General features: G+C 54.5%; 1 protein-coding gene across 3 annotated transcripts; it reads left to right on the top strand.

Annotated features, from left to right (window-relative positions):
* The first annotated feature begins 50 nt into the window (after positions 1-50).
* ZNF550 (zinc finger protein 550) lies at positions 51-9513 on the top strand. 3 transcript variants are annotated; one of them, XM_030297556.1, is made up of 4 exons: positions 51-229; positions 2391-2517; positions 4124-4219; positions 7764-9513. In XM_030297556.1, exons 1-4 carry the CDS (start codon positions 56-58, stop codon positions 8774-8776), a joined length of 1410 nt encoding a protein of 469 aa, XP_030153416.1. In that variant the 5' UTR covers positions 51-55; the 3' UTR covers positions 8777-9513. The 3 variants fall into 3 exon arrangements, with proteins under 3 accessions (XP_030153416.1, XP_030153421.1, XP_032447153.1); XM_030297561.1 differs by lacking the exon at positions 51-229 and adding an exon at positions 240-1275; XM_032591262.1 differs by lacking the exon at positions 51-229 and adding an exon at positions 240-1275 and having other exon boundaries at positions 1848-2517.
* The last annotated feature ends 3697 nt before the right edge of the window (positions 9514-13210 follow it).

The following is a 13210-nucleotide window of genomic DNA, read 5'->3' as shown; positions in this document are numbered from 1 at the left end:
GGCGTAGGTTTGTGATGTGGCGGGTCGGTGCCCGCGGATGGTGAGGTGCCCGCGGATGGTGAGCTCCCCGCATCTCGTCTGGACGATAGGGGGGACGCCGGCGACGGGCCCCTCCTTCGCCTCTGTGGGACCCAGGGAGGGGTCGGCTGAGCCCGCAGGGACCCTCGGCGCCTACGCGCGGCTCTGCGGTCCCCACGGCCCGATGGCGGCGCGCGTGGACCCGGCCCAGGTGAGTGGACGTGGGGAGCGGCGGCGTGCTGTGCCTCAGTTTCCCGGCCCCGAAAGGCGGTCGGGGCCACGTGGGGAAGCGCTCGTTTCTGGCATCCAGCGGGACGCTGTGTGGAAGGGACAGGTGAGGTTTCTGGAATTCCCCCTCGGTCCTCGCAGGGTGCGGAGAAGGACCCGCACTCCCGAGACCTCACAGCGGGTTGCGGCCGCGCCCCTTCCCGAGGCCGTGACCTTGAGCGAGTCCCCTGCGCCGCTGGGCCCATGTGCTCCCGCAGGTGAAGTAGTATTAACGGTTCCTCGTCCGGGTTGAGGGCCCTGGAAAGCCTACGTGGGTGACGTGTGTCCCCCGGTGTCCCGCAGGGCTCTGGGGGCTCTTACCACGGAGATGCCTCCTGAGCCTGTGTTGATCGCGGAGGCGCGACCCGGCGGGAGTCCGACTCTTGTGCCTTGCCGGCCTCTAGCCTCTACCAGGCTGGGGCGGGGGTGGAGGATGGGGACGCAGTTTCTGGAATTGCCGCTGTGCTTGGGCGGAGAGGTGGAAGCCTCTCCTGGCTGAGAGCCAGGGCGGCCAAGGAGTTTCCGTTCACAGCACACGGAACCGGCTTTCCCTGACAGTAGGGGACCTGTTTTCTTATCGAAGACACTCAATTAGCTTTGACCAAGGAGTCCATCCACACGGTCAGTGCCAATCGTGTGCGGGCGTGGGATGTCCCCTTGCACGCACGTGCACAGGGAGCTCCGGGGACGCGCTAGCAGTCGCCCCAAGCCCCCCCTTCATGGCCTAGACCGTTGTCAGCACACGTCTTCCTCCCATCCGCGGGGCGCCGCCCCTCACTTTTATTTCAGACCCACCCTGTTGCCCCGTGCGAAGTTCACTAGCATCTCTTCAGTCTTCTTGCTCCATTGTTTTGTCTTTGGAATCTTTAGGGCCCTCTGACATGGTCTTGCAGATTTTAGTTGCTTGTTCAGGATCTGTTTCCAGCCCCGGATCGGGAGCGCCTGTTGCTGCTCTGTGCCAAGACCTAGAACGGCCTGGGCTTGTAAAAGGTACTCAATAAATGGTTGAATGAGTGAATGGGTCTCCCGCTCAGGGGCTCCCATCATACTTGTACTAAATGCACACAAACCCCACCGTGGCCTTCAGGGCTGTGCTGGATCCGCAGGGGAGACACCTCCCGGCTCCTCCCCTTCCCTTCTCCTGCTCAGCGCACCCGGCTGGGTGGTGCTGAACTTGCAAAGTCTTTCCCATTTTGCAGCCTTCCTCCTTGCACTTCCCTTCATCCGACAGGCCTATGCAGGGCTGTCTCTCCTGTGCATCAGTGTCACCTACTACAAGAGACTTTTCCTGGTTGTTTTAATTCTGGCGAAGGTGCCCCTGGCCCCCACCTGCCTGTTTTCTGGAGACAGTGTCATCTTTTGCCAGATGTTCTGATCCTGTCTCTAATGTGAGATTGCGGGCTTTCTAGAGCTGCCTAAGCCCCAGGGTGCGGGCTGTGACATGGACGTGATAGTGACATTTACGTTGTGGGCTGTGGGAGGATTAGGAAAAGTCACAAAATACATTGAACACATTCGACCCTGGGCACTCGAGTGTCCACATGTAAACCTTTTCGTTTTAGTTCTCAGAACTGCCTGGTGAAGTGGGAATGATTATGGTATCGATGTGGAAACCAAGGCTTAGAGAAATGATGTGATGTCCTCCCCACGGTCACAGCTGGCAAGTGTTGGATTCAGTCTCTGGGAATCTGGCTCCAGAACAAGGGACTTTTAGTCACACTTTACCTCAGTGGTAAAGCAGCTCTCTGCTGGGGGCGGGCACACGGGGAGGACCTCGGCTACGACTGCTGCGGTTCTCATTGTTGGGAGTTATCATCATGATCCTTTTCCCCGTTCCTCTCATGTCCAGATCACTTACTGCCCCCACTGTCCTCATAGGAACACCACCCTCTGTCGTCTCCAGCGGCTACCCCAGGGGAGGCCTTTCTCTGAGCCCTAATTGCACTACGTACAAAGGCTGCCTCTACCTCCCCCTTGAGCCCAGCACGGAGCCCTGCCCTCAGGAGACCTGGGTCTCTCTGCACCTTCACCAGCAGCTGAGTAACAGGGTCTGACCCCATCCAACAGCACCAGGCCAAGGCCACTACCTCTGTTTGACTTTCCAGGTTTTGGTTACCTTTAAGGACGTGGCTGTGACCTTCACCCAGGAAGAGTGGGGACAGCTGGAACTGGACCAGAGGGCCCTGTACCAGGAGGTGATGCTGGAGACCTGTGGGCTTCTGGTCTCACTGGGTAAGGGCTCACCTCTCACCTCTATAGGGCACCCCGACTTTGGCTCAGGTCATGATCTCACTGTGTGAGTTCAAGCCCCACGTCAGGCTCTGTGCTGAGAGCTCAGAGCCTGGAGCCTGCTTTGGATTCTGTGTCTCCCTCTCTCTTGGCCCCTCTCCTGCTCATGTGCTCACTCTCTCTCAAAAATAGACATGAGCAAACAAACAAAAAGACACAAAATAGGGGTGCCTGGGTGGCTCAGGTGGTTAAACGTCTGACTTCGGCTGAGGATCTCACAGTCGGTGAGTTCAAGCCCCACAACAGGCTCTGTGCCTACAGCTCAGAGCCTGGAGCCTGCTTTAGATTCTGTGTCCCCCTCTTGGTCTGCTCCTCCCCCACTTGCTCTCTCTCTCTCTCTCTCTCTCAAAAACAAAAAAACATTAAAAAAAATGTTTTAAATAAAAAAACAAAACACAAAATAAATTCTAACTTCTAAATAATAATAATAATAAAAAAAAAAAAAGGCATCTCGGGAAGTAACTGAAACTGAGACTTGAAGCTTGGAGGGGAGGTGAAGGAGAGGTTCTGGGTGGAGGAACCAGTACAAGAAAAGGACCTGAGGTGAGAGAAAGAGGCGAGCCAAAGGAACATCTGGTTCACCTTTTCTCCCGCCCCTCCGTGAGCTCGGCGCCTGCACATAGCACACAACAGTGACCATTACCGAGACCCGTCCAAATGAATCCTGGGCTCACGATCAGAATCTGACAGCTGAAACTTCAGTGGGTCCTGGTACCTCAGTCACTGGGCTTCTGTGCAGAACCGCCTGTCTCTGTGGAGATGTAGCTGGCTGCACGTAACAGAAGAGCAGCTTAAACTGGCTTCCCCTGGAGGAAGTTTCCCCCCTCACCTACTGAGAAGCCCCAGGGTGGGGCTGGCCTGGTCTGGAGGATGCGGCCACACAGTTCCATCCTCAGGGATGAGAAGATTCTCTCTGCTCCTCTCCCTGGACCAAGCATCTCCCTGTTCCTCAGGCTCGCCCCCTTGTGGGCCTGTGGGGTGCTGCAGCCTCGCCTCGCGAATACAGGTTTCGTCCTCATCAGGTTCCTGCCTGCCTCAGATTACCGGTGCTCAGGGATGCCATTCACCGACTTCTTCCCCCTCAGTTTTCAGTGCGTTCTGGGCACCAGAACCCCTGGGGAGAGCTCAGATATAGTGGTCGCTAGGCCTCACCGGAAGAAATTGTGTTCCTTTTGGCTTGAGGTCGAAATTGAGCACCCCTAGGTGGTTCCAAAGCACAGGGTGTTTGAGAACCAGCGACTTAATTACAGAATCCCTTCTGGAAGGAGGGGCTCACTTTCCCAGGGTCCCACGGCTGTGTGTGAAAGCGCTGTGCCCCCAAGGAGGGTTGGCTTCCACCGATAAAGTTCAAGGACGCTGGCGTTGTGCAGAGACAGCACCACCCTCTATAGTAGTTGCAGCCCAAGAAAGGGACCTGTGCACAGGTCAGCACGTTCTTCACGTCAATAGCAGCTTCACTCGGGTCTTGTCTCTGCCATTAAGTCCCAGATGGGATGGAGACGTTGCTTTCTTCTCATACACCAGGACTTGTTTCTTTCTCTGTCAACAGGGCACGAAGTCCCCGAAGCAGAGTTGACGCACCTGCTGGAACATGGGCGGGAGCTGTGGACTGGAAAGGGAGGCCTCTTGTGGAGCACCTGCCCAGGTAGGAGCAGGGAGCTGCGCGGGGGAGCGGGGGGCCCTGGCAGCCTCCAGCATGCAAGGGACCAGTGCCTCTGAACCTGTGTGAGACTCTTTGTGACCTCCTGGGGGTTCCGGTGGTTTCTCACACCAGGTGTGGCACTGCATCTGCAGGCCGGCTCGGAAGGGCAGCGTTGCACACCTGGTGCCTGTGAGTGTCAGCGTGTAGCCTTAGGTGCGCTCTCTGGCCTAATCCAGCTGGTGGAAGGGCAATGCGGGGGGGCGGGGAGAAGGCACACCCACGGGCACCCCGATATCACTTCCACCCGTGTTCCCTGGAGGAGAGATAGGCACCTGGCCACACCTGGGTGCTCGGGCCTGGGGAGTGTTGAGCTGCATGTGCCCGAGGAAAAGAGCCAGCGCGCTTGGTTTATGTCCTTTCAGTTGCCTGTGTTCAGCCTACTTGGAAAATCAGAGTGACGATAGTTTCTGTGATTACGTTGTTTGAGGTTGTGATGACCCAGCACACCAAACTGCTTAGTACCCTGCCCGGCCTATGGAAGGGCCAACAGAAGTCAGGTTTTTTGTTTTTTGGTTGATTGGTTTGTTTGTTTGTTTGTTTTTTATTACATTTAAGGCTCTGAGCTATCAGCACAGAGCCCTACATGGGGCTCGAACTCACACACCATGAGATCATGACCTGAGCCAAAGTCAGACACTTAACCAACTGAGCCACCCAGGTGCCCCGCAGAAGTCAGCTCTTAGTGTATCCATGTAATAATTGTAGTCCTAGTGGGTGATAGTGATGTCACTCATTTCTTTCTGACTCAAGGGGCATTTCTTGCCCTTGAAAGCACTGTCTCTACTCTGTAAATTTCACTTTGTTCCGTATCCCACTGTCTCCCACCCTCTTCATCCATTCATACAGCCCCATTTATCCATCAGAAGCAGCCCCTTGCACTGGCTGGATCCTCCTTCCTCTCTTGCCCTGAAAAACACAGCGACAGTGGGCCTTTTCAGCCCCACATCTGTGCTGCAGAATCGCTGGGGCCATCACAGTGAGGCGTGGCCTCCTCTCTGGCGGTCCTTCAGGCTTCTCGGCCAGCCTGTCTCTGGCCGCCCTCCCAGCTCCTTGATCCACACCTCCACTTACGTGTCTCAGAGGCACCTCGGGCCCGTCATGCCTTAGCCGCTCACCGTCCTGCCCACTCTCCCCCATCCCGGGTCAGAGTGTCCTGCTATTCCAGGCAGGTGACAAGTTGGAAGTACCTCAGACAGCACCTCAGCGTCCCAGTCTCCGCCCAGCCCATCGACCCATGCCTGGTCCTGCCCGGTCGACATTACCCATGTCCCCCGAATCCATCACCCCCACCGCCTTCCCCGGCTCCACCTCCAGCATCTAGTCCGGGTTTCCATCGTCTCTTGCTCGGATGATGCCGAGCCTCCTAGCAGGTCCCCCCGCATCTGCTGCCTGCCTCCGGGCAGCCCTTTCTCCCGCACTGGCTCCCGTAGCCACCCGGACACCTTCCAGGGCTTCAGCACTTCCGCCGCCACCGGAGTCTTGGCACACGCTCAGCATCACGTTGGGAATAAAGGCTGTGGACTTCTGCCGCTTGCTCCTCAATCCGGAGCGACTCGTCCATGCCTGTCTCGCACCCGTGGCCTTCTCATCCTCTGTGGGAGATGCTGTGCCTCTGGTCACGGCCCATTCCAATACCACGGCCTTGGCCGTACCTTTGCCTTCCCAGGAAGCTTGCTGCCTCGCTTCCTTTCGGGCCTGGCTGCATCGTCATCATCTGTCTGCTCCACATACACATGTGCTCCGGGTGTCTACACATAGAGCAAACACAAGTGTTTGCAGATCTGGACTAGCCCGCAGCCAGTGTCGACTCTCCTTATAAAGCCAAGCTTCTCGAAGGAGCTGTCTCATTTGTTAGGAAAAACGTCTACACTTGACTTCCTTACCTTTTGCTTAAACTCCGCTTGGTCTTTTTCCCTTAACATCAGAAGTGTACGGTGACGTGCACAAATCTTAAGGGTCAGGCTTATGTGTTTGCGTGTGTACTGAGGTATTCCTCACCCCAGTCCAGACTTGGAATATTTCCAGCACACTAGCGGGTCCCTGGTGCCCCATCCTCATGATACTACAGTGGAAACCACTGTCTCCATGCTGTCACTGTGGATGGGTTTTATCGGGGGCTTTCCCACCCCCCCGCCTTTTTGTGCCTTGAACAACAGAAACTTGTTTTCTCACAGTTCTGGAAGCTAGGAGTCCGACGCTGTAGTGTCCGTGCAGTCGGCTTCTGCTGGTGCCCCCTTCTTGGGCTTGTAGGGCAAGCTTTGCTTGTGTTCGCTGGTGTCTTTGCTGCCTTCCTAACTGCCCGGTGCAGCAGTGAGAATGACAGCCTATCAGTCGGGTTCTCAAGAGAATTGCAACCAGGAGGAGGCAGAATCAGGCCAGGAAGCGGAAGAGGTGATGTCACGGCCTGAGTCTGAAGGCGTCCCCCTCCCAGGGGAGCTCAGTCTTTTCTCTTAAGGCTTCAGTTGACTGACTGAGGCCCGCCGTCAAAGAGGCCCACTCTCTTTGAAAGATTGTGGATGATGATCTTTTCTCAAAGTCTGCTGGTTTAAATGTTAATCACATCTAAAAAGTAACTCAGCCAGAACTGTTGGACCAGACCTAGCCGAGCTGATGTATAAAGGTAACCGTCACAGGTAATCAAGATAATGACCCAGTGGAGTAAACACACTGCGTCAGGAACCCTGCCAAGCGCTTTTCTTATTGAACCCTCACAACAGACCTCCTGGTCTCTCAGATGGAAACCTTGCCTTGAAGAAGGTAGCCCATCTACCAGGATCACTCACTTGGTGGAGGCGGGACTGACGAATGGCTTCTGGCTCCAGAGCCCCCTTAACCACCACGTGATGCCTCCCAGCAGAGCAGAAGCTTGTCTTTTACACTGTTGGACCCCGAATGTTCCTCCATCCCTCCTCTTCTTCAGTCTCGATTCTCTTCCTTTGACTGTGATCCCCTTCGGTGGTGGCCTGGCCTCACCAGGCCTCCGGGGCCCTTCCTTCCTTTAACTGTTCAGCACTCTTCCAGGAGTGACTCTGCCCACACGTGCTCCTTCCGTTTCAATCCAGTGCCCCCTCCCTCTTCCTCTCTCTGGAGGCTCTGGCTTCTCCATTAGGACCTAGCTCATGGGATACCTCCTCTTTTTCCTCCCCGTCCTGTTCAGCGCTGTTTCCATGTGCTCCTAGCACCAAGGGACATCTGTTGTTGGAGCGAGTGATCAAAACTGTCCCCCATCCTATCCTCTGGACCGTGAGGAGGGGTGTCCACTCCAGACCCTCTGTCTCCTCCTTCCGCCTGCCCTCCGGATTTTCCCTTTAACGGTGTCAAGGGTACAAGGACCGGAACGGTCCTTGGAAACCCAGGTTCTAGAGATGTAAAACGCAGCCATTGTCACTGGTGCTAGATCAGCCTCGCTTGCCCCCTGCAGCGTTGATTTCATCTCTCCTATACTGTGTCACTAAAAGTCCCCCTTTGTGTGTCGGATTCTCTTCAGGTGACAGCACCAGACTTCAGACCAGAGACCCAAGCGCTTGTCAGCCGGTTTTGTCTGCGGGAGCCTGGCTCTGGGGAAGCCCGGCCCAGGGACCTTCAAGGGCCTCCAGGTTGGTGCAGGCCAGGGATTGGGAAGGGCATCTGGAAATGCAGAAAGGTCGACTGACGCCTGGGAGGGACACTCACAAGACCCACCTTGAGAGAATGAACCTTGAAGATGACGGCTTGGGGACAGAGGACAGTCTGCACCTCCAGGTGTTGCAAAAGAGAGTCTCTCCGGGAGAGGTGCTCCGTGAGCGGGACCCACAGGGACCGGACAGAGGCTGCGCGCTTCGTGCAGGGAGTGACCTCTACAAATGCAAGCAGTGTGGGAAAGGTTTTAACCGCAAGTGGTACCTCGCACGGCATCAGCGGGTCCACACTGGCACAAAGCCCTACGAATGCAACGCGTGCGGCAAAGCCTTCAGCCAGAGCTCGACCCTGATCCGGCACTACCTCATCCACACCGGGGAGAAACCATACACGTGCCCGGAGTGCGGAAAGGCCTTCAAACGCAGGTCCTACCTCCTGCAGCACCGGCCGGTCCACACCGGGGAGAAGCCCTACGAGTGCGCCCAGTGTCGGAAGGCCTTCGCCCACCGCTCCACTTTCGTCCGGCACAGCCGCACCCACACGGGAGAGAAGCCCTTCGAGTGCAGGGCCTGCGAGCGGTCGTTCGGCAACCGAGCGCACCTGATCCAGCACTACGTGGTGCACACGGGGCAGAAGCCGTACGAGTGCGCCGAGTGCGGCAAGGCCTTCCGCTGCGGCGCGGAGCTCCTGCAGCACCGGCGCGTGCACACCGGGGAGAGGCCTTTCGCGTGCGCCCAGTGCGGGAAGGCCTTCCACCGCAGCACCTACCTCCTGCAGCACTCGGTCGTCCACGCCGCGGAGGCGCCCCACCGCTGCCCCCAGTGCGGCAAGGCCTTCAAGCGCCGCTCACACCTGCTGCAGCACCGGCGGGTGCACCCCTGAGGGGGCCCCTCGCGCCCTCCCCCTGCGCCTCTGCCGGCCCGCCAGAGGGGTCCCCGGCGGGAAGCGCCGCTCGCCGTGCAGAACGGCGGGGAGATTTGCTTGGCCCTCAGACGCGTGAGCGGCCCCACCGGGCATGGGCCGCGTGCGGGCGGCCCCCCACCATCGGACTCGAGCGGCGAACTGTGGGGGGCAGGGCACTCGGGCCGCCTCTGTCGGGGACGCACCGCGGAAGGATGTTCCTGGCACAACCTAGGGGCCTCTAGCCAGAAGGGGCGCCTTCCCTGCCGTTGCAGAATTCAGAACGAACGGGAGATGTCAATGTCGTTGCTGTGAGAAAACAAACCCATGACACGTGGAGCGCTTACGGTCAGGTGGAGAGTCACGCAGAGCGGACACTGCGGGGGCCCTCCGGTGCCCGTGAAACGGCTGAGGGAGAGGACAGGGGGTACTGTGCACTTACACGGACGTCGGCCACAGGTCTGCCATTTAGCCACCTCGGCATTACTTTTAAAAGAATAAAAAGAAGGGGTGGAAACATAGACTTCAAATGGAAGGAACGGATGTCTTTACAAACTCTTTCACGTTTCCGTGCCGAACCTACTACAGTTTTTCGTAAGTTTTAATGTTTTGGTGGGGGGTATATTTGAGAGGAAGGGTCTTAGCCCCCCCCCCCCCTTTTTTTTAAGTTTATTTGTATTTATTTTTAGAGAGAGAGTGAGGGAGGGACGGAGAGAGAGAATCCCATGCAGGCTCCAGGTTCCAAGCTGTTAGCCCAGAGCCCTACTCAGGGCTTGAACTCAAGAACCATGAGATCATGACCTAAGCCGAAATCAAGAGCTGGAGGCTTAACCCACCGACCCGCCCCCGCCCTTTGTTTTTCTGTGTGTTCACTGCCACCCTGTGTCAGGAAAGTTGGGACAGTGAGGGCAACTCTACAGAAGTTTGCTGGAAGCCTGTGTTACAATCATCCCCACCCATGAGGAACGTAGTCCTTTGTGAGAAATGTGAAGGCTGAGTCACAAGACACTTGGACTCCAAGTTAGAACTCTGAAAATAACACCGTGCGACACTTACACCCACACTGTCTGAGAGAAGGAAGCCATGCATGGTGTCACATTGAAACATGCCCCCTCAAGACCATTTATGGCTTTGATACTTCGAAGTAAAGCTTCTGTTCGTGTGGTTTTTAAATTCTTGACGTTCTCTCTCCCTCGCTTTTTCTTGACACCATTCTGCTCCTTTGTTTTCTTTCTTTTCCCCTGACAGTATGGTGTGGCCTTCTCGGGGGTGGGGGGGGGGTCCTAATTCCCACCTCGCTTGGTGGTTCGAGGGACTGGGCCCTCCCTCCCACATCCCCTCCAGTTGTCCCGGGCTTGAATTATAGTTAGAACCAGTGACCTAAAACACACTGCTGGGGCAGATTCACGATGAGCCCAGGAAACAAACACCCGAGTATCCTCACTATCTGATCTTACAAAGGGTTGTGTGAAGTTGTGCTACAAAATAAAGGGCCAGGGACTTTAAAAGGACAGTCTGGTTGTGTACATACAGGTGTCGGGTTTGTGTGGGCTTTGTGGTTGCCACCTTGGACTTCCTTGGTGCTGGCAACGGATTTGGTCATTTGCAATTCTTCCTGTGGACTTTCCTTCGAAAGTTTTCAAGGCACACACGATAATGTTAACAGGCTAAAAAACATACAGGAGAATATAAAATGATCATTTCCTCACTCGGAGCTTCCTCCGCACCTTTATAAGGCTACACACAGGTCACATTTTCACAGTGAGCACACACGTATCTGTCGTGCATAGTACAACTGCACTTCGTGATGACTTCATAAGACGTCTAGTTTTTGTTTGTTTTCAGGATAGCGTGCACAGTTTTCTGTTCTTTGGAAAGGAGAGCTGACTCTTGAACACCCCACCCTCCTCTGCCCTCTCTCTGGAGGGTGGTATGTACTGTAGCTGTGACTGTAGTTGTGGCTGAGCATTGGGTTTGAGAGAGTTGGAGAAAGTCCTCTAGAAACATCTTAGTTTTCATCAAAGCGGTCTTTGCGTGCCTGGGACGCCGACCCCACTTTGTCCCAAAGCAGGAGCGATGTATTTTCCCGTCTCTGTGTCTGTCTCTCTGTCTCTGTCTCTCTCTCTCTGCCATGACAGGGCAGCAGAAAGGAAGACGTTAAGCTGTCCCAATACAGGGAGACAAGGGTGGCAATATGCCTATGGTTCTGAGCAAACTCCTGTCGTATATATACAAAAATATTTTTTTGTGTTCAAAACCAGAAAGCAGAAATTACAGAGAACATTTATGACTGGATTTACTCAGGTATTTTTCTTTGAGTAATTTAAACTTCTCTGACATAAATAAAACTACTTACCCAGGGGGCATCTGCTGTCAGGACAGTGGGTGTGGGGGCAGCCTATGCAGGTGCAGAAGGCAGGCATCTGAACTCGAGACAAGGTTTGGGTTTCCATGATCTCTTCGTGTTCAGAAGTGATTACCATTTCACTTGTAATTGCACCGACAGTGTCTGCAAGGGGAGTGCAGATTGTCAGAAAACCATTTGTTAAATGTGGAAATTACCGAATGCTATTAATAAGGATTATGTCACTATGAGAAGTTAATGGTGGAGATACCTCAGGGAAAACACATCTATGACAAAGGTCATTGGGAACTCTGAAGCCTGGACAGTGAGAGAATGAAGCTGAGCACATGGCCATGATGGGGCCTTGGCAACCCTCAGGTTTTTGTCTCAAAAATGTGATTCCTTCTGGGGCGCCTGGGTGGCGCAGTCGGTTAAGCGTCCGACTTCAGCCAGGTCACGATCTCGCGTTCTGTGAGTTCGAGCCCCGCGTCAGGCCCTGGGCTGATGGCTCAGAGCCTGGAGCCTGTTTCCGATTCTGTGTCTCCCTCTCTCTCTGCCCCTCGCCCGTTCATGCTCTGTCTCTCTCTGTCCCAAAAATAAATAAACGTTGAAAAAAAAAAAATGTGATTCCTTTTCATTCTGAAACCAACAAGGAATACCCATGCCAAGAAATTGGTATAGAGGCTATTTAGAAAGAGTTGTCAGAACAGTGAAGGGAGGGAGGGAGGGAGGGAAGAAATAAAATTAAAAAAAAAAAAACAAAAAACGTTGGGGCAATCCTGTTTATTTGCAAACCTAACAAATGTTCAGTGAACAACTAGTGGGTTTCAGGCACTATCATAGGTACATAGGAGACATCAGGAAACAAGAGACAAAGACCTACGGGGCACCTGGGTGGCTCAGTTGGTTAAGCATCCAACTTTGGCTCAGGTCATGATCTCTTGGTTCGTGGATTCAAGCCCCACATTGGGCTCCGTGCTGACAGCTCAGAGCCTGGAGCCTGCTTCAGATTCTGTCTCCCTCTCTCTCCCTGCCCCTCCCCTGCTCACACTGTCTCTCTTTGTCTCCCCAAAATGAATAAACATTAAAAAGAGAGAGAGACAGAGACCTATGCCCTCGTAGACCTTATTCTTTAATCAAGGAAGACAGAAAACATAAATTTACAAATTATATAGTATGTCAAAGTTTTTATTTCATTTTAGAGAGGGAGAGCACCAGCAGGGGAGAGGGGCAGAGGGAAAAAGAGGGAGAGGGAGAGTCTTAAGCCGGCTCGACGCAGAGCCCAACTTAGGCTTGATCCCACGACCCTGGGATCATGACCTGAGCCAAAATCAAGAATCAGACACTCAACCAATGGAGCCATCCAGGTGCCCCTAAATTACATAAAATGTTATAATGTCAGGCGCAACGGAAAGAAGGAAAGATGAGGGTACTGGAGAGATGGGGGAAGGGATGTAACGTTACAAGTGCGATAATAGTCTTCCTAAATAAGAGCAATTAAGCAAACAAAGGAGGTGAGATACTGAGCCTTGTGGGTATTTTTGAGAATAATTTCCAGGCACAAGAAATAGCCTTTGCAAAGCAAGGAGTCTCACAGGGTGGAAGCAGGAAAGGGAGGAAGAGGGGGCAGGGAGGTCAGGGCGGCATGTGGCCCAGGCCGCATGAGACAGGGCAATGGTGAGGATTTTCCATCTTATATGAGGTGTATCCCGTGACAGATAACTGAACAGGAGGGAGACAGGACCCCGGTAAATTGTTCCCAAGCCAGTTGCTGGGTTGAGAACTAACTGTGGAGGCCAGCGCAGTAATCCAGGTGAAAGGGAGGGTAACTGTGGGGGGTGATAGTGTTCTGGTTCGTGCTACATGGTGAAAAAAGAACCAAACACATTTCCCACTGGATTGGGTGGGGCTGGTGGAGGGAGATCTGCTTTGGAGTCTCTCTGCAGAATGCCGTCCAAACACAGACACTGAAGAGAGTCAGTGCATCGGTGGGGAAACTCCCGTGCCCTCATGCAGTCAGAGGAAGAGAAAAATAAGCGTGATTTCTTTGCTCAGTGCTCTCCCCGCTCCTT

This window comes from Lynx canadensis, chromosome E2, assembly GCF_007474595.2.
Source record: "Lynx canadensis isolate LIC74 chromosome E2, mLynCan4.pri.v2, whole genome shotgun sequence".
Classification (NCBI taxonomy): Eukaryota; Metazoa; Chordata; class Mammalia; order Carnivora; family Felidae; genus Lynx; species Lynx canadensis.
The sequence above is the reverse complement of the archived record's forward strand: the minus strand, read 5'-3'. Positions and strand labels throughout refer to the sequence as shown.

Excerpts from the sequence above, each read along its gene's own strand:
- ZNF550 (XM_030297556.1), top strand. The coding sequence starts at position 56 with ATGGTGAGCTCCCCGCATCTCGTCTGGACGATAGGGGGGACGCCGGCG. Across the intron at positions 230-2,390 it reads CGCGCGTGGACCCGGCCCAG|GTTTTGGTTACCTTTAAGGA; the intron begins GTGAGTGGACGT and ends TTGACTTTCCAG. Across the intron at positions 4,220-7,763 it reads CTTGTGGAGCACCTGCCCAG|GTGACAGCACCAGACTTCAG; the intron begins GTAGGAGCAGGG and ends GATTCTCTTCAG.